The sequence below is a fragment of the Nanorana parkeri genome, unplaced genomic scaffold (genome assembly GCF_000935625.1).
Source record: "Nanorana parkeri isolate BGI_ZX_2015 unplaced genomic scaffold, ASM93562v1 scaffold1342, whole genome shotgun sequence".
In the NCBI taxonomy this organism is placed as follows: domain Eukaryota; kingdom Metazoa; phylum Chordata; class Amphibia; order Anura; family Dicroglossidae; genus Nanorana; species Nanorana parkeri.
Genome location: NW_017307610.1, coordinates 370,274 through 397,562, shown reverse-complemented (window position 1 = coordinate 397,562; position 27,289 = coordinate 370,274). Strand labels below are relative to the sequence as shown.

At 40.5% G+C, this 27,289-nt stretch overlaps 1 protein-coding gene across 6 annotated transcripts in view; it reads right to left on the bottom strand.

Annotated features, from left to right (window-relative positions):
• The window catches only part of PAM (peptidylglycine alpha-amidating monooxygenase), a 161,815-nt gene that overhangs the window by 9,771 nt on the left and 124,755 nt on the right, over positions 1-27,289 (bottom strand). For 4 of the 6 annotated variants that reach the window (XM_018569485.1, XM_018569488.1, XM_018569489.1 and 1 more), the window contains 7 exons: positions 15,494-15,623; positions 8,642-8,758; positions 6,107-6,179; positions 4,278-4,482; positions 2,904-3,104; positions 1,233-1,351; positions 458-557 (listed from right to left, as the gene is read on the bottom strand). In XM_018569485.1, coding sequence (XP_018424987.1) covers positions 458-557; positions 1,233-1,351; positions 2,904-3,104; positions 4,278-4,482; positions 6,107-6,179; positions 8,642-8,758; positions 15,494-15,623 — 945 coding nt within the window. The remainder of the gene's footprint in view (positions 1-457; positions 558-1,232; positions 1,352-2,903; positions 3,105-4,277; positions 4,483-6,106; positions 6,180-8,641; positions 8,759-15,493; positions 15,624-27,289) is intronic. The other 2 variants (XM_018569487.1, XM_018569490.1) reach the window with 1 other exon arrangement.

Below are 27,289 nucleotides of genomic sequence, written 5' to 3'. Positions count from 1 at the left end.
GCATCATTCTTATCTGTCATGCTCATGTGTAACATGCGACTGTACTACTGAAATGTCAAACAAAAATCATATGTGCAGCACTGCAAGAGACTGTCAGGGAATTAATCTGCCAGGGTATAGAAAGTATACTAATAGACCAGCAGCCTCATAAATATTGTGATTAATAGACCAAACAGCTCAAAGTTAATGGGCAATTAATTGCATGAGGTTTCAAAGTACAGCACAACTGCAGCATGAGGTTTCTGCTTCGATCACATGAGTGTACAGAACACCACTTTAAAAAACAAAAGTCATGAAGTCACCTATAGACCTAATATATTCCAATGAATAAGCCATTTTCACTCGTGTCTTTATACTACGCATATAAAACTAGTCTAAACATTCAAGGTTTCACTTCAAAGTTTGCCTGCATCAGTTGGCCAAAATAAATAAGAGCAGGAGACTGTACAGAACATACTTTCTGAGGGTGAGAATTTCCACACTGTGTTGGCATGGGCATCTCCAACATACACTGCTCCATCGTCTGATGCCACGAGGTCATGGGGCATGTCAAAAGTCTGCAAACATAACCACAAAGCAAGTCACATACAGTCTGTGAACATACAGCCAAGACAAACCTTTGATTTTTCACCCAGCAAACATGTTCTACTACTTCTAAGGCTTTCCATGAATCTAACATTTACAGTTACTACCATAGCTAGAATATATTGAAATCACATATAAAGGGTCTCTGTTGGCATATAAAACTGGCCATAACGAGGTCAAGCAATTCATGAGTATCTGGCAAAAGTCCAGTTACATCAAACATGGTGCAAACAGCTTCGAGTGCTGCGGTCTGTCACAGATTTTCTAGCACACTGGAAAATATACATCAATCAACCTGGAATCCGCCCATTTTCCATAGTGCAGTCTCTTGTCAGTCTGGGTGCCAAAAAACAACACTACAAGTTAGGTGCATTTGGCATGGGGCACACCAGTGGACTACTATCATTTCAGGGGATTTTGTATATATTTATCGGATTTAAATATGTTATACAGTCAGGTAAATAAAGATGTATTTGGCATGGGGCACACCAGTGGACTACTATCGTTTCAGGGGTAGCAGATTTTGTATACATTTTTCTGCTTTTTAAAATAGGTTATACAGTCAGGTAAATAACCCCCTGCAATAGGTCAGGCTGGGTTTCTTACTATCATATGCTGTAGAATACAATATCAGAAAACCATATTACCTTCTTAACTGGAACAAAGGTGTCTACAATCTCCCCTGTAGTGAAGTTCATTGTGAAGCCTTGTACAGGCTCTGAATCCCCATAGTAGGATTTCCCATTAACGGCATACAATGTTCCTCCTGAAAAAAGATGGACAGATATAGAATGTCGTTTAATATATGAAATCATCGTTAGGAAAGGAAACCGGTCACCAAGCCTGTCATCATGCACATACTTTTCCTTTGTAGAAGCTGTATAAGTATCAGATGTATGAGATGCGTGACACATCCGATACATCCCTGTATATCACACTGATGGACTTTTTGAATTGCGGAATGAAGGATGCATGTCACAGCCCTAAACTTCAGTTGAAAAATAAAGATATGATGTGCCTATGGTCTGAAAAAAGGTGCAGCAAGTAATGGGACATAACCAACATTTATAAATTACAATAAATCTAGTGACAGGCTCGCATTAACAGCCGTTTACATTTTTGTCACAGCCAGTAGACCATACAGCAGCCCCCCTTTTTCATAACCACATCAGCAAAGCTGTTAATGAAATGTGCTTGCTAGCTTATATGGAGAATCGGTTGATTGGATATTGTCCTCGAGTATCCAGAATGCCAGAGTATCCTATAAGACACCTCTTACATGATCCAGCCAGATACATTCAAATCAGGAAATAGTTATGTGACTGTGAGCATTACAATGCTTCTTTCTCCACACATTACCGGACCAACCCATCTCAATGGAAGGATCATGTATCCGATTGAAGCATACATGTGTAGCAACATCTTTATTTAGAAAGACCTTTTTAGTGGTCAGACAATGCCTGCATTGTCAGCCACAATCTAACAACTTTAAACTGCTGGAGAAGAACGTCTTCCAGATGATACATAGCTGCAAACATTACAAAATGCACGTACATATTGTGGCTTAGCTCAGAAAACCGCTGTATCTTCACTCCTACAGCAACCCTATCATTTTTGCATAGCTTCCAATAACATTTACATTTGGACAGTCTACAAACAATGAAATGATTGTTATAACATATTAAATGGAGTTGGATAGGGATTCTTGTATTTTGAAATATAGGAGCATTTCCAGTGACACAACATTTCAGGGAAATGTCTTCAAAACCAACAATGGGTTCCATGGAAATCAGAGACATGTGATGTTCCCCTAACCAAAGGAGAACTATGACATGAGTGATTTCCACTCGCCTCATAGTTCTAAGCCGACCTGTGACAATGAGACTGTCACAGTTCGGCTCAGTAGATCGGGAGGTGAGCGAACACATACCGGGTTCCCTCACCTCTCGATCCTGTCACGGCTCTCTGCCGTAACAGGGGGAGGGGCTGGATTCCCCTCTCCGATCTGCCAGCGCTGACTGGCGGAACGGACGGGGGAGGGTACAGCTGGCTCTGCCTCTAGATAGGCAGAGCCAGCTGTCACTCACGCAGCTGGGCGGATCCCGTCATCTAAGTCGGGATCCGCTCCAGGTGCGGCGTCTCAGTATACCGCGAGCTGTAGCTTGCGGTATACTGAGCTTAGGGTGACGGGAGGGCGCTAGTTTGTGTCCTCCCGTTACCCCAAGGAGAACTATGGGGAAAAACACTGACCCCATAGTTCTCCTCAATTTGTATGGAGGTCAACAAGTCTACATAAGCAGACAATCCTTCCCTCTTACCTGAAGCATAGGAGACGGCAAAGACTCTACTTCCAAATGCTGCATGTTTGATTTGTTTAACAAAGTGTCCTGTTTCTGAATGGAAACACTGAATCCTCCCGTTCTCTCTGTCAGCCACACATAGCTGCCCTTGGTCAGGTATCAGAGCCAGACTGTGTGGGATGCGGAACTCACCGGGCTTGGCAATCCTCGATGAGGAAGCTGGAAGAAATTATTTAATTACTTAGTATAGCTACAAAGAACACATGCCTTCCTAATACTGTACAACTAAGCTAGCTTTTCCAGTAGCTACCAATCACTTGCCATGTAAAACTGAAAAATCCACTTTTTGTTCTACAGTAAAATAAAAGCCAAACAGTAGCTATGTGAGAAACCGTCACCCTGCATGACAGAGTTCAAACATTTTAGTTGGGGATCCTTGTTCAAAGGGAATGTGTATTTTATACAGATTTTATTTTGTTTATTTAATACGTTTAGGACTTACCTTTCTGCCAGGTAAGTATGAAAAATGTTATAGTAATAATTCATGGTTTTATAAGTCCGACCCTGCAGGTGGAGCTCTACACTTCTGTTTGCATTTCTGTCTATTCATAGCTGGTTTCTTGATAAAAGGCTCCTGGCTATACAGTAGACATGTGCGCCGGAGAGAAATCCCTTTGGTTTCCTTTCAGATTTTTGGTTATTTTGTTTTTCGGGATTGGGGTCCGAAAGTCAATTTGATTTGGGATTCAGACAAACCTCTTTAGGTCTGGTAGGAATTTTGGGGGGGGGGACCCCAATGTCAAAAACAAAACAAAAACAGTAGCCTGGCAGAGCAGTAAAGGGGAAGAGGGGGGGAAGTGCGCCTCCCCCCCTCCTGCACCATATCAGGCCTCATGCCCTCGACATGCCTTCCCCCTGGAAAAGCACCTAGTCTCCATGTCAACAAAGACAGGGGCTGCTTCCCCACAACCTTGGCCTGGTGGTTGTGGGGGTCTGCAGACAAGGGGCTTATCTAAATCTTGGTTCCCTGCTTTCATAAGGGGGGAGGAGAGGCGGCACCCAGATACCGCCTCTCCTCCCCCCTCGTGAAAACGTAAGGGGTAGTTGTTACCCCTACTCATTCACCAAATATTCTATGCTCACAGAAAAACAACCTGTGAGCATACTCTGTTGGGAATGAATATACTCACTCAGGAATAAATCACACTTTTTTTACCTTCCTTAATTATGGCAGAATTTGACAAGAAATAATACAAAAGTAAAATACAAGTTTTTAGACTACAGACTGAGGTTTTGTATTCTGGGTGACAGGCCTACTTACTGATTTTTAAAATGATTAATTACTAATTATTATAAATAAAAAGTGTGGCCCTACCTCAGATCTGTACTTACCTTCTCCCCACTGCATGATGAACATGCCCTGGGGTGAGAACTGCATGATTCTACTATTGCAGTAGCCATCGGACACAAAGAAATTGCCTGTTATTGGATCCACTGCAACATCAGTTGGTTGACAGAAGTGGCTCCGGTCACTGCCCGGTTGAAAAGCCTTACCCAGTGTGAAAATACGGGAGCCATCAGGCCCTAGTTTGAAAACCTTTAAAAAAAAAAAAAAAAAAAAAGTTTAAAAATATAAAAAAAATCTATCCAAAACTAAAAAAAAAGAAAAAAGTGTTCGCTATACAGAGTTTAAAGTGACATTAAAGTCCCACATTTTTTCACCTCCCCTTCCCCTTGCTGCTTTAAGGACTTACCTCAAATGATGCCTCTTGATCCGATGATCTTTTTCCTTCCACTTGTATTGAGAAGTCCCTACAGTGCTGGTGCCGGTCTCTGATCCACCGCAGACTCCTCGGGTCCCGCGGTGTTTGTCTGATGTGCACGCTCCGGGCTGCGTACATTGACTTACACTGTGTCTCTCCTCTTCTCCCTGCCGAAGATCACTACTGCACATGCGCCCACCTCATCATCCTGCAGGATGATGAGGTGGGCGCAGTGGCAGTGACATAGGTGAGTAATTATGTTTTTGGTAACTTTTAAATGTTTTTGCATATAACTACTGCTTACTAGCAGTAGATATATGCAAAAAAAAAAAGAGAGTTTAATTGTACTTCAAGCTTTTGAACATTAGGTCAATCACTTTTACATGTATATCTAAATAAACATTAAAATCTAGAATTACCTACTAAACCTTTTACTGCTACCCTCATTATTATAGCTGGTAAGGATATAAATAAGCTCAAAGCTGCAATGCAGTAGTGATTTTGTTTCTGTTTCGTGAAAGTGATCTGGGCAACTGCAAAGCCGTCTCATCACTTTTACAGGCAGTGATATGTGCACCCCAACTCGCGTGGATCCTGAGCTAACCCACTTCCCCTGGGACCGCGAATAAAAGTTATCAGGGTGGCAAGCAGGAGTTCCTTGATCACTTGTGTACAGAATGAACCCAGAGACGTTCAGCTCTGAACATTTTTTGGATCTGAGATGTCAAACCCTGTCCACTGTGGCCAAGTAAACATCTGCTTGGGAAGAGTACAGAGGAGGCATCATGGGTCTAATATCCTTTAAAGTGGATCTGTCACCTGACAAATCCTATCGCATAAAGAGGCTTTTAGCCTCATCGTAAGAGCAATAGGAGCAATAAAGTAAAGTAAAAAATAAACTATAAAATATTTTTTAAAAGCACATTACGATGTAAAAATTGTGCATTTGAGCAAGTGTGTAAAAAAATCAGTCCGGCAGCAAAGTGGTTACAAAGAAGAGGCATACACTACCAGTTTGTCCTTTACATCCTTCTCCATACTTCTAATGGTTTATGCCTTCCTGTTAGAACACTCATAGAAAATGTCATCCTTTATTACTGTAATGTGATGAGATATAAACATAAAACCCAGTGTACCCATAGCACTCCTGACCGAATAATACCCTTAGAGTCGGGTGGGTGCCAAAGTGACTGCAGATGCCTCTGCAATCCAAGATAAGTATATGTATAAAGTCACTCGCACTCCAATAGAATTTCAAATCAAAAATAGTTTATTGACTCGATTGCTATCACATCGTATAGCGACAGAATGTTTGCCTGAAGAAGGAACCGCTGTTGTTCCGAAACGTCGCTATATGATGTGATAGCAATCGAGTCAATAAACCGTTTTTGACTTGAAATTCTATTGAAGTGCGAGTGACTTTATATATATACTTATCTGAGATATAAACATACACACCTGATGAAGAGCTACATCAGTGGCCCAAAAGTTTCCATCTCTATCAATGGTTATACCATGAGGCAAATAAAACCTGCAGAACACAGAAATAACAGATATTATTAAAAATAAATGCAACTGATGAATACTTTTAAAAACACTTGATATTGCAAGAGGAAGAGCTTAAATGTCAGACGGATTTTTTTAATAGTCCTGAACACCATCATGAAGGAAACAACAACAAACATGGAGGATAACTGATCAAAACAATTGCAGCAGTTTCCCCTAGCACCCAGTCAACTTCCTTCCTCTTTGCAATGAAAGTATAAACCTAATCAGTTGCTAGGGCCAGTTGCTAGGGACCTTTTCAGCATCTTGTCTCTTTCTGCTTAATGGACAGTCACTATTGTAATGAGGTTGGAGGTGGAAAGCTGACTGGCTGAACAGAATCCCAAATCCTCTGACAAGTCAGAGTTCCCATGTACGTATTTCACCTCGACAGTCAGAGGGCAGTCCAGATTTCCATAATAACATGTTAATAATAATATTCATAAGCTGGGAAATGCTCAACAAACCAGGACAAAGCACTCTAACCTGGAAATGAAAGCTATAAAATCCATCTTTTAAAAGAGAATGAGATGCATCGTGCTTGTTTAACTGACAAGCTGCAATAATGTGATCTGGCCGATAAAATGCTAAAGACAAGGAAGGGGTTAATATAGAAATGCAACTCCAGCAATGGTATAAACAATTACATTGCTCCTTAATTCCTCCGTATATATCAATAATTAGTCCCCATTAGATTCAGCACCAGGGTTGCAATGTAAATCAATGTTATAATGTCACAGCCTTTTAATTAAAGTGCCATTCAATAAGGCAACTGTGTTGGGAGTACTCATTAAAGGAAAACCAACACAGAACGGCATATGAAAAGCATTTGCATAACCGAGCTCCGTGGATATGGGCATCTCTTAAAATGTGTACAGCCCCTGCAAACCCCCAGCTATATCAAACATTGAAAACATGTTTACTAGGTTGGTACTGCACAGTTTCCCTTTTAATGCTCTTACACATATATAACATGTAACATATAGCATGACTATTCAAGCCATAGATTTAAAGAGCAACTTTTATACTTTTATTAACCCTTTCAGTGGGGCTGCAGCCGGTCAACTGTCGCAGTGCTCCCTCCTGCCTCACTCCACCTTCACTGTCACAATGGTATGTCCCTCAGCATCCTCATGTTCTATACACTGTATTGGACATGATGACTGGAGGATCCTTGGACTAATGCAGCGGAGGGGGGCACAAGGCTCCAGACACTAGTCTAAGAGCTGGCCAGGTACAGTAAATCCCACTGCAAGTGTTAATAGCATTTTTACCTGGAGTTCTGATTTAAATAACAATGCAGTAATCAAGGATGATGGGCCAAATTGTAACCCATAACAACTAATCAAATCTTCGTTCACTGAAGCCTAAATGTGAAAATGGGCATGTTAACTGGTTAATAAGAATCAATGCGCTTTGTATACAAGGCTGCTGAATACATCTGGTAATGCAGTATATATGGTATCAGCAATGTAAATTGGTCGCTTGCACATAATGGAACATTAAGAAGCCATTAGGCATAAAATTACCAGCTGGTAGATGTAATGGAGCTTTTAATAATATTTCTGGAAAAATATTATAAAGACAATCCAAATAAAATGTATATGGGGACCTCAAGCCTGCTCTTGGCTCCAAATAAACCTGAATATTAACATTTTGAAACAACACACGCAGTTACCTGCTTATACCTTTCAACCTCTTCTCCAGAACACCAGGACCCCCAAAACTCAGGGAGCTCCAACTTGGAGAATGAAACGTCAATGGCTTGCCCACTCTCTTCCACATCTTCTGCTTGGTCCTTAAATGGCAAGTTTACTTTTCTGACCCATATTCAGGGTGTAACATGAAATAAGGTTAGAGCGCAACCCCCCCACTTACCTGAATCAAGGGGTTCTTCTCACTGCAGGCTGGTGGGGAATGTATAATTTGGCTTTGCCAGTCTGCAGATTGGGATACATAATGCTATACACTTTTGAGTCTTTATTAGACAAATACAGCACTGGAAGCCGTGTTTTGGCAGTTCTTTCTTTTTTTTAATACCCGCAACAAGGAAGCTGCTTCTTTTAAACCATATTGTGCAATTTACTAAAATATACCTAGTGCACTTTTATGGATGGAGCAGAACTGATGAAGGGAGCGCATGATCCCCGAACGAAATTAGCTAGAGCTTAGTTTTTTTTCTCATTAAATGCAACAGGCAGAAACAGTATGGGAAACGAGAGAGTGAGCCAGCCATCACCTTTCCTTCTTCATGTCTGAGATTGCACTTTCCAGCACCCCACAGTCTAAAGGTCCCAAGGATGTTCATTTCATTTATTTATTTTTTATAAACTGAACATTTGGATATGAAATCCATCATAAGATACGGTAAGAAACAGATGACTTGTGTGACTTGATGCCATAGTAATATAATAACTGGCACACAAAGCTATGTTCCGTTCAACTTACAGATTTTTGCCAGCAGACTGTAGAATTGTGGAACTGTTAGGACTGACAATGAGTATAGTGCTTTCCTCAATCGGTCCTATTCCTCTTTCTTGATACACAAAGTTCCTGTCAAATGAACTGTAAAGAAAACACAAATGAGAAAGACATTAAAATGGAAAATTGGCGATTATTACGTTTATGTCAGAACATCAGAAATAGTAAAACTGAGAAATCGACCTCAAACTTTAATTTCACATAAAACTCATTGCTATTGTCCTGTCAGAACACCACGAAACACTATATTGGTTTTGAATCAGGAATTTGATTTTGTTTATGTTTATAACTGTTTAAGATCAGTTTTTTTTCTGCTGACTATAAAAATCTGTTTCAGGGCCCGTTCACACTAGTTGCAGTGCGTTCCGGCCCGATTCTGACCAGAATGCACTGCCTCGCATTAAGGCCGGCTCACTTTTAAGTGGGGCTGGAGAGGGCGTGGTGGGCCATTGAAGTGAATGGCACCGTAGCCACGCGCTCAGACCGCAATGCGATCACCCGCACAGGATCGCAAGGCACATTGTGCCTGCGGTCCGGTGTGATCAAAATGCTGCAAGCACTATTTGATCGCACCGGACCAGACCGCAGGCACAATGTGCCTTGTGATCCCGTGCGGGTGATCGCATTGCGGCCGGAGGGCGTGGCTACGGAGCCATTCACTTGAATAGCCCGTCACGCCCCCTCCTGCTCCACTAAAAAGTGAGCCGGCCTTAATGCGAGGCAGTGCATTCTGGTCAGAATCGGGCCGGTACGCACTGCAACTGGTGTGAACGGGCCCTCACAAATCTGTTTCTAATACATAACAAAGGATCCCCAAGGCAGTACAGGTTAGCTAAAAGGCAGCACTAGTTACCTTGGTTTTTTTTCCTCACTTTGCTGCAAATTCTGGACAAAGGCGTCAGATAAGTTATTAGCAGTGATATCCCTCCTCCCTATTTGTGTGCTGAAATTTCAGCTTGAGCTATTGAGTTCTCTTAACAAGATTATGGAAAACCTGAAAAAAGTAATATACTTGTGTACAAAAACAATAGGGCCTACTCACACGTAGCACAAATTTAATTATGTGCACTTTATCCATGAATTTCCGCAATGCACAGCAGCATGCATACCCAAAGCCCTAATACAGTGACGTGCAACACATACCAGGCGTTGTGATGTACTCCACAGTAAAGAAAAATAGGTCATGTCAGATCTTGGCTGCAATTCATTTTGTTGACAGAGTGCACAAAATGTATGAGTTGGCTTGATGCAAAGCATGTTATAGCAAAACATAATGTGTATTAATGTGCGTGCCATAACATCACAACACAGAAATGTGCATTTATACATTCCCATTTAAAAAAGGTTGTCATTTTACATATGAACACTAGAGGGCAGACAAGTCAAACAATAAAAGTAGACTAGCATCTAAGTTCACAGAAAGCAACACTGTATAAGTCTTGTTTCTATTGACGTCCAGCCGCAGCTCATCCACCCACTCCTGGGTTACCAGATAACAATAGTACTCCTACAAGCAAAAAAGAGAAAAGAATGGGGCTTTAAAAGTGTCTCTCTAGGCATGGAACACATATTACATATTTGATACAAATACAAAAAGGGGTCACTAAATATACCCTTCTGTTACATACTTATATTGGCTTCCTACAAAGAATATGATCTAAAAGCACCAAAGGCCTATAGCCTCCTGGACCACACTGCCACATTCTAAGCATCAAGGATGTAATGATAATTAATAAATATTGCTAAAAAAATCATTAAGTTCATCATATATTGTCATAAATAGGTTATAGAATCTTGCATTGTTCCACCGTGGCTCCATTCTTCTACGCGTTTCACTTAAAAGCTTCCTCAGGAAGATAGGAGGCTGCCTGTAATATTTAAATATCATGGGTGTACCTATATATAACTAAAGCTTAGTCACTTTTTTAACATAGCTCCTCACTTTTTTTCTAAATAATTATTTAATTATTATGTATTCTCATTAAGGTAGAACCAATGGACTAGTTACCTTTTTATATACATTTAATTTTCTATCATGCTTTTGATAAATGTTAAATTAGGGCTGTAAATGTGTTGATCGGATACTGTTGATGAGGCTGCAGTGTGCCATTGCTATGGACACTTATGACTATATGACATTGTTACAATTTATTGACATTATACTTTATATATTTAACATGGATTCAATGGTGAAGGGTTTGGTGGTGGGCCGTCTGTGCCCCATCTTGAGGATGGTTCTACTCGCACTGATGACATGTTTGGGCCGATTTCCCCCCTATTTTTAACATCCATTCTGGAGGGGGATGGTCTGCGCATGGACCCTCACCCCCTCGAGGCTGTTGCCCTAGGTGGGATGATGGTCCCCCGCCTCGTCCCAAGCATATCTCTGCCCATCCGCCTAGCGGCGGTTTTACATCAAGGCTGCGGCAGATGGAAGTGGGTTCGGCACTGCCCGAGAGGCGGCTGCCGTCCCACAGGCGGGACGAGCCAGGATGGGAGGGGCTCTGTCATTATGACAGGAAAACTCCCGGTGTGACGTGCCGCGAAAGCGGACATAGGCACAGACCATAGGCCCACCCTAGCCGCTGATGTCACAAGCCGGATATATAGGCAGTGTGATGGGATGCGGCCAGCATGGTGGAGGGAGTCGGGGTCAGGGGGCTCGGTGGGAGAGATGATCCTGGAGTTTCTTGTAGAGCAGTTGAATCTAATGTAAGTCTAGATGTGGTGACTCTCACTTTAGTACTGGACATTTATCCATTATCGATCTCAGTAATTGTAATGTAATAAGCCTGACAAATTGGATGAGAAGTATCCCCTTCTCCCCTCTCTGTAACCTATTTATGACAATATATGATGAACTTAATGATTTTTAGCAATATTTATTAATTATCATTACATCCTTGATGCTTAGAATGTGGCCTTGTGGTCCAGGGAGGCTATAGGCCTTTTGTGCTTTTAGATCATTATTTGTAGGAAGCCAATATAAGTATGTAATCGAAGGGTATATTTTGTGACCCTTTTTGTATTTATTTATTATGTATGTGCATTTTTTGTATATACGTATGTATTTATTTGTACAATTAAATTAATTTTTTACAATCAAATATGTAATATGTGTTCCATGCCTAGGGAGACACTTTCAAAGCCCCATTCTTTTCTCTTTTTTGCTTCAATGATACCAGGGGTGTGGTGTCCTGTTTTCCCGGGTGGCTTAGAACCGCTTTTTTGTATTCAAATTTAATTACAACAAATAGCCATCAGATTCAGCAATCACTGGAAATGTCAGACATGGATTTCTATAGGTTACAGTAACACAATCGTTTATAGACATTCAGATGTGGGTCTGACATTTCTGGTGAGTGTTACATCTGATATTGAGCATGTAAACCGAGAGAATCTGCTGCACCTGAGTCTCACCACACCCTCCCGAGGAAGTGGCCAGCTAGAGCCACGAAATGTGTTAAGACTATGTTTTATACAGTATGTCTAGGTATCATCCCATAAAAATCTCCTAACTGAAGAAATACCCAGATGCCATTGATCTTACTTCAGGCACCTCTGCTACTTTAACTTTTTTTAGGGTATCCTTTCCTTCCTGCCGATACAAATGTGTAACAACGTCTATGTTCTCCAAATATCAATATCTTCACTCATTTTGAACTGGCATTGTGAACAAATCACCTAATTACATCACTGCTTTCCAAAACTGATTTTACCTATGAACTCTTTCACATACCTGTAACAAATATTAGGACAGGAAGGAAAATCATGGCAGACTCCTAATTACAACTTGCAGATTCCCATCAGATGCTGCCAGTAATGTTCCTTTTGTATAAGATCCATTCCAGAGGACTGTCATTATATTTTGTAAGTGGTTGTCATGTAGGAGCGAGCAATGCACATGCATTAAGAAGAAGCAATTTGCTCCCATGACATGACAGAAGTGTCTTCACAGCCGCTAATTACAGATCTGATCCTCTTTAAAGCTGACCTCCAGGTAGATTGAACAATGAACCAATCAATGCAGCCATGTATTCAATGAACATCATTAAATGTACTTTTTCAATTACAGCTAATGTAAGTACCTGCCTTTGACCTCATATCAGACTCTTATAATCCCCAGCACAACAGAACTCAGACTGGGAGATGAAGGTGCAGCACTATAAGATTAAATCAGGTGTGCTCAAGTACACAAATATGTTGACAGGAGGAAAGAGTTAACAGAAGGATGAGCCCATCAGTCTGCCACTGCTCTTTTAGTGTCCAATCACAGTCTGGATGGAGGAAATTAATGGGAGGTGACCAAAGTGTCTATTGCTACACTAAGACCCCATTCACACTGAGCGTTTTTCCACGCGATTTAGTGCTGAGCGGCATTGAGCTACATTGCACAAAATTGAGCGACATTGCACATTATGTTACGCTACGTAGCGTGACTTTTGGGAGGGACTTAGTCGCTGCTACATTGGGCTGTAACTAATTAAAACAGCGGTCTTGATGTGACATCATTCTTTCCTTCCATATTGCTATGCAAAAGTGACCCTTCTGTAGCGCGATATCGCGCGACAAGGTCGTGCAATATCACCGGTAATGCGCGACACCATTGAGTCTATTGGGACCAAATCGCGCAACATCTGCCGAAAAATAGGCCATGCTCGAGCTACAAGTTTGAGTGACGAGCTACAGGCGACATTGAGCTGTGAGATGTGAACTGCTCCATTGAAATGCATTGGACAAGCTACATTGAGCGACATTCCGCAGAATTTGAGCGGAAAATCGCACGACAAACCGCTCAGTGTGAACGGGGTCTAAAGCAGAGAAAGGTCAGATCATCAACCTGTATAGGAGGAAATGTAACCAGCACTCCATTATTTAAGATGCAAATGTGATCTCTTTATTATTGATGCATCACATACTGTAGGTCATACTGCCAGCATTTTGGGGCACCCAGGTTCCCTTCCTCAAGGCCAAATAAGTACCATGTCACCTGGAGGAAGGAAACCTCCGTGGCCTTGAAACATCGGCTGTATGATCTATGTGACACATCACTAACAAAGACATAACATTTGCATGTTAAATCATGCTGGTAACTTTTCCTCTTATACAGGTTTATGATGTGACCTTTCTCTGCTTTAGTTAAACAATAGACACTTTGGTCACCTCCCAGCTTCATTCCTCTTATACATGAGATCCTGCATGGCACCATCCTTTGCGGCCACTAGCAGCACCACCTTATCACTCTGCTGAGAATGCTGTATGGTTTGCAGTTGGCATCTGCATCACTATAAGCTCAACAACCTGGACGCGTCCGGTAGGAATGTGTAAATCTCAAGACTGGATGGAAAAATACAAGTCCTTTGGCAGCTCTCACATATGTTTCTGCACATTTAGCCATCTGCCTGGAGTTCAGCTTTAAAGCACATACATATTTTCAAGGTTTAACGTACATCCCGATGATCTCTTTTATACCCATCTATTAAATCACCTGTGGACTCGCTCTCCACTTTATCCCTCCCAAGCCGACTTCCTTGCATTCTTCAGAAACTGTTCTTATTAACTGTGCCCACTGATCTGTTAGCTGTCATAACGAAGTGAATACTTCCAGCGTATACCTTGACCTGTCAGCTATCTTTAATATAGACATCTCATCTTCTTATCTGCTCCCTGAGCTCCATCTGTGTAAAAAGACACTTAAACTTATCACAGCTCATTTATTTTACCAGCCTAACCCACAAGGATCGGTACTCGGTCCGCACTCAATGTACATGGCAACCCCGGGGAAATTAAGTTGTGGCGACCACTTCAATTATCCTCTGTATATTAATGGCAGCAAACTGTATATTTCTGCAGGAGAAGTCGTGCCCTCTCTGCTCTTACACAAGGCCAGTTTAGCTGCATAAAGACAGCTTATAATCTGTGGGAATAAAACAAGTGGTTTCTTGCAATGACATTTCCAACTTTTATTACTCTACCCTTATCATCCTGTTTTCATACCTGTATTTTCCCTTTTTGCTACTTCAAATGCCAGTAAATGGAATGTGCAGAATGTACTTCAACACAGCTACAAAACAATTGTGCTTCCAAACCTTTCAGAACAGCAGCAACGGATGCAAACTTTAACCATAGCACTATTTAAAATAATGGCATTCCTCACGTGGAGCATTCATGAGCTTCAACAACCAGCTACAAAATGCCCAGGTAAGATTGCATAGGAAAGGGCGACAATGCTGCAGCTGAACCAAATAGGTGTTGTCACCCTGGGAAAGGAAGTGCTGAGGATACACCTTGCTGGTATGATTTATTCAAAAGCAAGACACACAAAAAAAGCATTGACATTTTCTTACTTTACAGCAACAACACATCTTAGATACACTGAGCTAGTGATCACAGACTCCTATGTCAAGGCATAAGAGAGCTGCTCAAACCTACAAGATGGTTTCCTCAGAAGATGCTGTCAGGCCTATACTAAAACACAGGGGTAGGCAACCTCGGCACTCCAGCTGTGGTGAAACCACAAATGCCATCATACCTTTGGCTCTGGGAGTCATGTCTGCAGCTGTCAGAGTCTTGCAATGCTTCATGGGACTTGTAGTTCCACAAAAGCTGGAGTGCTGAGGTTAGCCACCCCTGTTATAACATATTCACCATAATGCCATCTAAAAAAGTTGATAAGTCATTATGATTTGCCCATCCAGCCAGTTTCCTGCTCCTTTATCAACTAATAATTAAAATACACAAATGAACAAGGCTATTTATGTAGCTGCTGTATGTGATATTTGGGATGATACATGTGATGTGTCATCTAATGGTACTTACTTTTCATCCCACACATGATCGCCTCTATGAAATATAACCAGGTTATTGTTGGGGTCCAGTGCCAGACCTGACACTTGCCCTAGATTGAGTTTCAGGCCAGGCCAATCAATGGCTTCCTCTAAATGTACATCTAAATGAGAAAAGAGAAGGAGCATAAAAAGAGATCGGTCACAACACAATGACACCTAATGACAGTCTGCTAATAGTATCCTGACGGGGTAGAACACGGAAAACTCAAACAGCAGATAAAGACAGCTCATGCCACACATAAAACAGGTTTGTAAATAAAAAGTACAGAACATATGCAATTAAAAGAACACAGCCAGCAAGTCTAAAGTTGAACTCCAGCCAAACAGATAAATACACAGATGAGTTATATATCAGGGAGCTGTTTTAACTACATGAAGATTTGCATTTCTGTCCATCCAGTCCTGAGATTTAGAAAGCTCTGCCATACATCAATGTCCTGATCTTTCTCTCCATCCCCACCCTGTGACTGGATAGTTTAAAGAGAAGCAGCAGACTGATGAGCTCATCTCTCCGTCACTCTGCTCCCTCCTCTTATCAGCATGGATCCTTGCATTGCAATACACCTGACTGACTCATTGTGCTGTTTCTCCCTCCCCCTCTTTGACTGCAAAAGACGACGCCAAGATAAATTAAAGTACTTACACTGCTTGCATTAAATATACATTTTTTTTGTATGCATTCATTTGTGTCATTTATATGTGCCTGGAGTTCAGTATTATATATATATATTTTTTTTTAATTATAATTTTTTATTTTAATGTATTTTTTACCAGAATAAATAGGAATTTTATAGCACATTTCATCATATGAGCCAGAAGTCCTGCAATCTTACCACACTACTTATTGAAACTTTTATTTAACTGCGCCAAAACACACAGGGCTTCTGGACTAAACACTTATAAGGGCCCATTCACAATACAACACTGTACAGTGCAGTGAATGCATTTTCATGCATTGAGGCATGTTGCATTAAGCAGCCTGTTCATTTTGAGCCCATTAAGCACCTCAACACAGAAAAAATAAGTCCTGCACCGTTTTTCAAATGCACAAAACTGGAGCATCTGTGTGTTATTGTGCGTTATAGTGTAGATGCATTATAGCGCACTATAGATATGCATTGGGGTGCAATGAACAATGAATGCCGACACACTGCACCATACATATACACTGCATTGCCGCATGTTGCGTTTTATGCACGGTGACACCTGATTTGCAGCGCAGTGCATTGCTGTGCCATTGCTTTTACATGGCAAGCCTTGCAAGTGCGCTACAGAGAACCACAAAGAAGAGATGCAAACCATCTGCGTGTTGTGGTGCATTGTGCTAATAAAACAAAATAGGTCTGTTTTTTGTGGATTGAGACAGTTCGCCTTAACAGGAATGAAAGCATGAAAATACACTGCGCTGGTGCACATGTGCAAAAACACACCGTCCTCAAGAAAAGGAAATCGTTCTTATTGTTTAGAGCAAGACGACCGCCCTTTATTCTCCCCCATGCCATGGCAGAGATGTGATAGGTGAATGACTGACAACTATGATCAACAAACATTTGTTTCCGTTGCTTTCCATTATTAGGCCACTTATTGAAACATGTTTAATTATATGTCAACTCATAGCATACAATTTCTGATTTTACACAGCAGCCTGATGCCATTCCGCCCAATCTACATGAAAGTACAGGCTACCCATGATCAATGCCAAAAAGCTGGACAGGTTTCCAATCCACCAAGACAAGAAGATACAATATATGCCTCTGTGACACCAATGGCACTTATTGAACAGATAATGACAAATGTGAAGACGCAATTATTACAATGGCCTACTAATATAAGTGACCAAGTGGTTATCAGAACATTTTGTAAGCTTTTAACTAAAAATCACAACGCAGGGAGACGAGTGCCAAGTGAGCTGGAAGAAAGTGTTAAAACATAACTGCTGTACTATTCATCGCCCTGCGAGTGCCACATGAGCCGGTTATCACTGCTACATTGGTGTCTGATAAATTAGTTCACACAGTAATTATCTGCTCTCACTGCCAATTGTTCCATCATGCCAAATAATTGTACTGCGCGGAATTCTTGGTTGTCCCCACCAACAAAGGAATATCAGCAAAATACCAACATACAGACTGGAGAAGGTCATTCAGAACCCACCATGTAATTGTTTCTTTGTCCTTCACAACTAAAAAAGCAGATCCATATAATTTAATTCACATACCCAACTTGAAAACAGTAATTATAAAATTATTCAGTACATGATAATAAATACTTAAGGCAGAAATCAAATTCACTCTCAACATGGAAATTTCAGTTTTTGGTGAATGCTGAAGTGTCTCAGGGACTCTATAGGTCAGATTGGGCTTTCTGGGTCTGCACACCTGCTATGGCCAGTAATAGAGAGTCTCACTCTCCCTGCTGGATTTTAGCAGCATTAAAGTCTTGTAACATGTTATCCATCAATGAATGCAGGAGGTTTGGAGTTTAAATGATACCCTTGGCTAACTTAGAGTATATCTAAATCCAAAAGAAAATATTTTAAATACTGCAGATGACCAACTCGTAGATGCGATTGTTTAGACCAAAAAGGATGCGGCTTTCGAGGTGTTCAATTTCAAAACCATCAACTGATTATCTAAAAGCATTTAACTTTATTTGGTTGCATAAAAACATCTTATTGTACAATGATTAAAAAAAATAGCTCTCTGCATATGTTCATTAAACAGCCTCCTTGAAACCGCTCACTTTCTATTCCAGCAATATACACTAGCTACAATGACTGATACCTGTCCCATGTCACTCACATGATCCTTAGAAACACAAACTTAGGGCCTGTTATTCTGGTTTCTAAAACTCAAAGGGGGGAATTTATCAAAACGGGAGCAGACAGAATCTGGAGCAGTTGCCCAGGGCAACCAATCAGCATCTCTCTTCAGTTTGCTCTGGTAAGATTTGAAAATGAGACCGAGATGCTGATTGGTTGCAGTGCAAATCTGCTCCAGTTTTTTGTCTAAATTTTTGATAAATCCCCCCCGCATCGTTTTCCACATTCTTCGTCAGGACGGAGGTGCTCTGTAGTGATAATCATGCAGAGAAGATTGAGACATCAATAACATTTTACACATGATGCGCAACTGTGGTGGGGACTGAATGGAGGGGTCCACTTCCCTCCCGGGAGCCAGGCCGCCAGTACTCAGGCTTATGCTTTGCTGGGTATGGTTGGAAGTGGACCCCTCCATCCGGTCTCCACCACAGTGGTGCGTTTGTAGTTTCTCAATTCACAGATTATTTTAAAGCATCTGTGAATGGATGACGAAAGCTGTGTTGGCAGAGCCACTTTAATAAATCAACACCAGCCTGTGGTATGTGGCCGTGTTTCATGTTACATCCTAGATATGGGTGAAACAATGTCTGAAAGGTAAAACTAGCCTTTTAAAGAGAAGTATTGGGAAAGTACAATATGCTCTTCCCAACGCCAAGAGCCAGCATGGGACAAAACAGCTATGCACCATATCATATAACTGTGGTTGCTCAGCTTACAGACTCCTCGCTGCATGGAGCGGTGACTTTCAGTCAGTACTCCCTACAAGGGTTCCCCCTCTCTGCTCCTCCTTACTGGAGGAAGTGACAGGGGAGGTGGCGGGCACAGCTGGCTCTGGCTCTAGAGGCAGTCAGCTATCAATCACACAGCCAGGTGGATCCCGACAATATTGTTGGGATCCTTCCTGCCTGTAATGTGATTCTGCACTGTCAGCATATAGCGGGCATTAACCGGCTATCTGCTGACTTTGGGTCACAGGAGTACATTAGTAAATATACTTTAAGACCCAAAAAAGAGGTAAAGCAAAAAAAAAGGTTTCTTTTAATACTATCTGCACTTTTCGCAGTCGTATGAAACTCACATCTCAGCTTACAATGCATTGGAACACTTAGTTCCATTACCTGAAGACGTGTCCAATAAAGAGTTTTTATTCCCAAATGCTGAATGTTAGACCCCAATCGAAATCCATCTTGTTTTAGGGGTACTCATGATAAGTTCAGTCAGACCTGCTTTTACTGGAGGGAGTTCACCCACCACCACCACCACCACCCGGATTAGGCTGCCCTTGTGACTGATGCCACCTTGTAGCCTCCTATCTGGATTGTTCTCTGTGATGTGAGGGTGGAAGGGGGAGTAGGTCCCTCTAGCTCCATGCTGGCTGTTCCGATATTCTGTTATTGGTTTTTTTTCCCCTTTGTTTCCTTACCCCTGCTACTCTAGTGGTTTGGAGGAAGCATAGCTACCTCCGTTTTGTTTTACTCCTGTTTTACCATGTTATTGCTTTAAATGCGGTTGTACTTACGTGCCTTACTATTTCATGGTTACCCAGGGTTATAATATAACATCACATTCATTTTAAAAACATTTAAGTGCAACCCCATGTGCTTGATGTTAGACCTGAATTAATATTTTACTGCTTAGTTTTATTTTGAACAAATGTTTAAATATATAAAGAAAGTATAAAAAAAATCATCTTGTACTCGTCTGATTTTAGCAGAACAAATTCAGATTGGCTGTAATGAGTTAAAGTACTTAAGGATACTCTGTCACTAAAAAAACTAGCTCTCTGGTTATACTGTATAATTTTAGCAGTGTGATCTAAATAATTTTAAATTTTGTATTTTTATAACTCTTTTCTCACTGGCAACTCAAAGCGCTCAAGGGGTGAGGCAGCCATCATGGACACTCAGTTTCTCCAATTAACCTGCCAGCATGTCTTTGGGGTGTGGGTGAAAACCAGAGCACCTGGAGAAAGCAAATGCAAGAACAGAGAGAATATGCAAACTCCAGACAGATTATGCCCTGGTTGGGATTTGATTTTAGGACCCTAGTGTTGCAAATGTGCATTCCATTTTGAATTTATATCATTTATATAATTTCATTTAAGAAACATTCATTTATTGTTCAATATTTTCTTCTTGGCATTGCTTTATTATATGGCAAAATAGATTTTTTTCAATGCTCACAATAGGTCACACAGAAAGAAGAGGCTTATTCTCTCTTATTCCGGTTAGCCTTTCAAATTAATCCCCAATGAAAGAGAAAAGGAGTTCAACTAAAGTTTATTTTTAAATGCGATGATCAGCCTTCTCTTACAATATCAGAGAAAGACATTTGACAGTAAAAAAGAAAAAAAATGAATCCCATATTTATCTTCTTTCATAGCAGAAACAATAACAATGGGCTGATCCAGCCAATCATCACAAATATCCTGGCTTCATTACCTAGCAATTCTCTGATCCACTGCAAGTAAACAGGACTGAAGTTCAAGCTTGTCAGACTTTACTAATTGGATGTTTGTTCCAGATCAGTGCTTCTTTGTATATTAAGGCCAAAAACAATGCAGCAATAGCAGAGTCCACATTTCTATTTTCACAGGTTCTCTTTAAAGAGAGTGAAAACAAGAATGTTTCCTCTTAACACACTTCACTAGCAAAAACCATGTACTATATCATAATAGAGGTGTACACGCTGAGTTCACTGTTTAGAAACATATTAATGAAACAAGACAGGTAAAACCCCCCTCAAACTCAAAAAAGTGAAAATCCCCATTATACAATCCATTGCTGCAGTCTGTGCCCACCCCAACTGGTCCCTTCATCCTTGTCACCATGTTACAGTGGATTCCAAAGCCAATAGCAAGCCTGCTACACCCATTGCCTTCTCTCAATCAGCAGCAGAGCGGGCCTGATGGGAAACTAGTTCCTCAGCATCTCCATCAGGTTCCGACCACCCACAGTATAAGTCCTTGGCCACTGTGCCTGTTTGTGACAGGGGCAGTGGTCAGTTGGAGAGCTCAGTGACTCTGAGCCTGTGATTTTATGAGGCACAGCCTTACTGAGCTGCACTGCGGATGGAGTGTTTGGACTCACCCATGTTTCCAATAGGTATATAAATCTGGGGCAAGAACCAACTTTTCTAATGTGTGTCATAAACGCTCTTTATTAATTCCACTGACTGTGTTGTCATGTCAAAGAGGAAGGTAGAAGCACAAATATTTCTGGCACATTAACAATTATTTTTCTGTACTTGCAGTGTGTTTAAATAAATTAAACATAAGGAATGGAGATGTAGTAAATATGTATGCTTTAAGTGCTGGTACCTATGGCAATTCTAAGACTACTGTAAGTGTTGTTTTTATTAGACATGCAGCTATTTTTTGTTTTAGTTTTGGATAGAAATGGAACCTCTGTCAGATTTTTTTGTTTTCTGTGTCTACATCAGAGAAACTTTTCCATCCCTCCCTGTCCTGGTGACACATCAGAAGTCAATCTCACCAAGGATGACACCAATAATAAAAAAATTCCAACAGTTTCTAACCCTTCCCCACTCTACTGATAAAAATGTCTATTGCTACATGTTGCAGCAATATTCATTGAATAAATAAAACATACTGAAGCATATCATGCATTGATGTTTCTTTAACGCCTAATGACTAAGGTAAGACAATTCTTAAAGTGACACTAAACTCAGGAGTTAATAGTTAAAGGTACTTGAATGCATTTTTAAGATTTAACAAAATTGTATCTTATTTGTGTATCACTCAGCTGTAGATCCTCAAATCATCTCTGAATTGGTGCTGACACTGTGCTTCCTTGTGGAGGGTGGCTACTTTTGTTCTCCATGCTCCCTGTGTGTTGGGTACAGTAGTCACAGCTCTAAGATCACTCCTGTGATGGACTACAATTTAAAAAAAATAGTAAACTAAATGTGAGATTGAAGTCCATCACGGGAGGCAGCTTGGAGCAGTGACTACTTTACAACACACAGTATATAGTATGGCCCAGAAACAATAGTGCCATCTGACACTGATACTACCCCAGATCAAGTCCTGATCTAACTAGGTTATATATATATTTTTTAGTTATTATTATTATTTTCTTTCACACATTTTAAAGCTTTACTATTTAGCATGACACTGACCAGGAACAATCATGCAGGAGGGAGGTTCAGACTTTTCAACCAATGATTCACTAGGTAGTGAAGCCTGGATCAGGATGACAGCCTTTTGCCTGTCCCATACAGTGTTTGTAAACAACAATATACCAAACAATAAACATTTCTTATTTGCTCCCTGTTTGGTCTTTTAAATGTACAATTGAAAGCATTTTGTTATTTGTTTATAATTGCAAAAAAATATATGTTGATCCTCAAAATTTCAGAGGGGTCCTGTGTTGTCTCAGTTGCGATCTCAAAGAGTCTATTTAGCCCTCCCTGTTCTTATATTGGACTATAACTCAATCAGTGCATATGTTGTGAAAAGGACAGTGAGAGTGGTTGAGTAGTTTAGCAAAAGACAATGGGCAGGGTTGACACCACTTATTCCGCAAAAATGCTGCTGTGCGTTATGAGCCCACAATAGGACATTAAGAGTTGAGAACCCATCAACAGCTATTTTTCTGTACTAGCAAGGTCTTTTAAGGGATAAAACAAGGGCAAATGTGCATGTATTTTGGAGATGTATTGCATATGTATTTCTTTTATTTTGCCTTGAAATTAATTTAAAAAAACCAAGTCAGCATTGAAACTCCCATATTTTTATATTTACATCTTCTCTTTAATACTGAACAGATTCATTCCCAAGACCATGGAAGTACTCCAGCAATCATCTGACATCCACAAATATTTTTATAGTTGATGTTTCATTTCTACAAATTGCTGGCTTAGTCACTGGAATCTGCAGGAAAGGAAACTGCTCTTTTTAGTTCTTGCAATTATATGGCTTTCTGGCGCTCAATGTAAAAAAACAAGGAAAAAAAAATGTATCCGTTCTCCCAGAGCATAATGTACTACAGAAAATCATGCAGACAGACCTCCTCTGACTTTACTGAAAGTGTAAATGTAACCTAGAAACAAGTGGGAATATTCACATTACTTTTCCACCAGATATTTCCTTTCACTTTTAAAGCCTTAGCCTGACATTATTATTCAAAGAGCTTTATCACTAAGCCTAATAACATACAAGGAATACGTTTTATAATTCTCCACCAAAGCTTGCCTTCTAAAAAGGGTCAGTCACCCAAAACAGATATTTCAGTCAGAGGTAGAGTCTGGGGGCGAGTGCCCCATTGGCTGCTTACTTTATTCAAGGAATTCAGTGGTGAGATTTCTCCATTACAATACCACCTATATTCCCAGTGCTGAACATAATAAAAGATAATATATACAATACCATTATTGATTTCCTCAAACTCTAGCTACAGAACAATGCAAGACAGTGGGATCTAGTGCAAAATCTACAACAAAATCCAAAAAACTAAAAGTCTATTGAGGCCAAAACACTCAACTGTGCTCCAAAAGAAGCTCATCTACTTTTTTGAGCTAGAGGCATTCTGCTTTAAGCAACAGAATGCTCAGATGTGAACAGGGGCCATTAACAAAAAATATGATTCCTTCAGTTGAGTGTTGTAGTGCTTAGGTATTGGAGTTACAAATTGCTCAGTAGTGAAAAGGGCTTAATACATAAACATTTCCTCTTCTTATGTCTCTTTAACGTGCTATAAGTACTAAAAAAAATACTTGGTGATATTCCCATCAATGCAGACAGTTCCTTACTTTCTGTAGTAGGCTGACCAACGCCACGGCCATTTTTCAGCCCTGCCTACGTTCTCCTCTGCTGGACTTCAGAATACCTCCCCCTCTCCTCATCTCTAAATTTTGTTTGCATTCTCAGCTGGTTTTCCCCCTCTCCTGCTATTTCTGTAAAGTGTCAGCATTGTCAACCCATTACAGTGCTGGAGTTAGGAGCCGACTACATTCATCAGGTATTTTCAGTATTTTTAAAGAGACATAACATGGACAAACATGCATGTATTGGAGAGTTATGCTGAATGTTTATTTTTTTTAGAATTTGCCCACACACATTCACTTTTTAAAGATTTAACAATTCGGCATCTACCAAAAACTGAAGCAGTTTAATGAATTGATTTTCTTTCTACAGGAGAACCCACATTAATAACCTATAACTGATGTGGAAACAATCACTCTAAGAACTAGCAACTAAACCAACCATGAGCTGGATAGATGTGTTCCTTATTTTAAATATCAAATTTATAGTGTCATTATATAAATATACAATGGAATATCCGTACCACATGTACACAGGACCACAGATACATGCTCCAAGGTCAATTTGTTTAGAAGCCAATAATGTAGCAAATCTTCCATTAGGGGGAAGAAACCAGCAAAGGAAACCTACACAAACACGAGAAAACCAAATCCTTACGGTTGGTGTTCCTAGAGGGAAATAAACTCGGAATCACAGCGCTGCCAGGCATCAGAGCTAACCACTAATGTTGGTATAAACTTAATATAATTTTTTTAAGGCAGAGGAGAACATTTGCAAAAATTAACTAATGCACATAGAAACTTGCAATTTACAATATTTAAAGACCATATTAAAAGCCCATCTTGTGTTGAGTTACTGGCCAAGCCAGCTAGGAAACACTGATTAACGACAAGAAGCCCTTAGGGTGGCGTTATTTTTAAAATTATGTTTTTGGAGAAAGAATGCTTTTTGTGGCATCGTAAGAGCAATTCCCATTCAAAACTTGGCTCAGCTGATGCAGAACTCATCAACTTAGCAGCAGAAAAAGGGGCTGTGGTGTTCAATGTAAAAACCTGTTAAGCAATACAGTGATATCACCCTAAAGCTGGCCATATACCTATAGAATATCTGCAGATTTTCTATGGTCGGATGGAAAATGTGCAGATTCCTCCATCTACGCTAAACTGTGTGGATGGATGAATCTCCCACCAGGCCAAGCTTCAGTATCTTGCTAGTCGGCCCCAGTGTTTCTCAAAATACCTGACCAATGCCTGCATCCAATCAGATTGTTCAGGTATTTTGACAGCCACCAGGGCCGACTAGCAAGATACTAAAGCTTGGCCCAGTGGGAGATTCCTCTATCCACACAGTTTAGCATAGATGGAGGAATCTGTTGCACTTTTTGCATCTGACTATAGAAAATCTGCAAATAATGAATAGATGTATGGCCAGCTTAAGGGCCAATGTAGAGGCTGCCTGAGCCACACCTGCATCCAGCTGCACTCAGCTGTTCCAATGAATGTAGTACAAGGCATCAGAACAAGACCTGTTCCTATGGAGATTCTTGTACTGCATTCTGTAAAACAACCAAGCGTGTATGTGCATTGTAGGACCACTGCAAAAAAAACAAAAACCCTAATGAATAATAAGCATTCTAATAGGAAACTGTGAAGATCATAAAGCAGAGCCCTGCTGGGTATTTACTAGTAAAACAATTAATGTTGCATCATTAATCACTTGATAAATTGAACCACTTAAAATCACACGCTATAACATCAATAACAATGTCTTATTGGTAAATTGCCACATTACATTGACGCATTAGCAATAATGCCATCCAGGTTCTTGGTCTATCACAACCATCACGCAGTACAAGCTCTTACTGCCGATAGGTTTGAACACACGAAGAGTGGAAAAAAAATAGAAAATAAAACAGGAATGTAGTGAATGATTAATATGAGAAGGAGAGATGTATTTGGAAACATCGACTTGGCAGCCGTTGATGTGAAGACAGCCTGCAGAGCAGCCCACGCACAGATGTCTGCCATGCATACATATTGCTTACTTTTAAAAGGATAATCGCCACATGCCATACTATTATCTGGCTTTCCACATTAGCAAGAAAGACTAAACACAATCAATATCGTAGAGACCACAACATGAATTAAAACAAAAGGCAATGCCGTCAAGGTTTGCTGCCATAGAAACCTGAAGGGAATGAGTCAGGGTTTCAAAATTACACTGTGGAAACAGGACTGACAATAAAGGGCCATTTAATAAGCCAGAAACTTCAGAGGCTGATCATGCACTTCTGTTTTTAAGGCTTTCAATGTGCCCTGTAACCTTTTCCAATTGGCTTACTACAGTTCATTTTGCAAATAACTTCCACGGCTTTAAAGTTCTATTGAAAAATACATTCTACAGATGGACCATTAACTGTATAATAGAATTTCAGCAGCTACTATACGTGCATGTATGTAATTTATTCTAAGACTGCAGACGTCAGAAGAAGGGGCAACTGCGTAAAAAGTGACATATTGTGAATTAAACAAAATACACATGTCCGCCTTATTATGAATTGATCATATACTCAGATACAGCTGGCCTCAAATGAAGAGGAAGAAAGAAAGTGTAGAATCTCCAGCAGCAACCAGGTTTTAGCTGCCATTTTTCTGGTCCAGCTTCAGCTGCTCATACACAGTAGTATTGCAGTATATGTAGTATTGTTTGGGATAAACACATACAGGAGACAGTAAACTAATAGGGGAAACTAAGGTGCATCAGCTGCCACTCTAAGGATACGTTTTCCTTTCAACCACTGGAAACAATATTGCTCAAGTTTATGGGGAAAAAGTGACAGCATGTTGAGATGCACAACAATCATTAAGAAAATAGAGGCACGCCAAGAGGAAGAAAGCTAAAGAGGAACTCCAGGAATTTGAAAAGTTAACCATTGCAGCGGGGCTACCTCCAGACTGCAAGAGTGAACTGTTCTTTTGGCCTAGGGAGTAAAAATAAAGAAGATATAATCACCAGATCCTTGGCTGCTAGACCGATCTCCGCTGCCTCTGTTCCCCCGGGCTCTGGTAGTCTAAGGATCTGTGATGTCATCACGTCTAATACAGCGTATTAGATCTGAAGCTGCTAAGGGACATACCACAGCCGCAGAAGAGAGGTGAGCA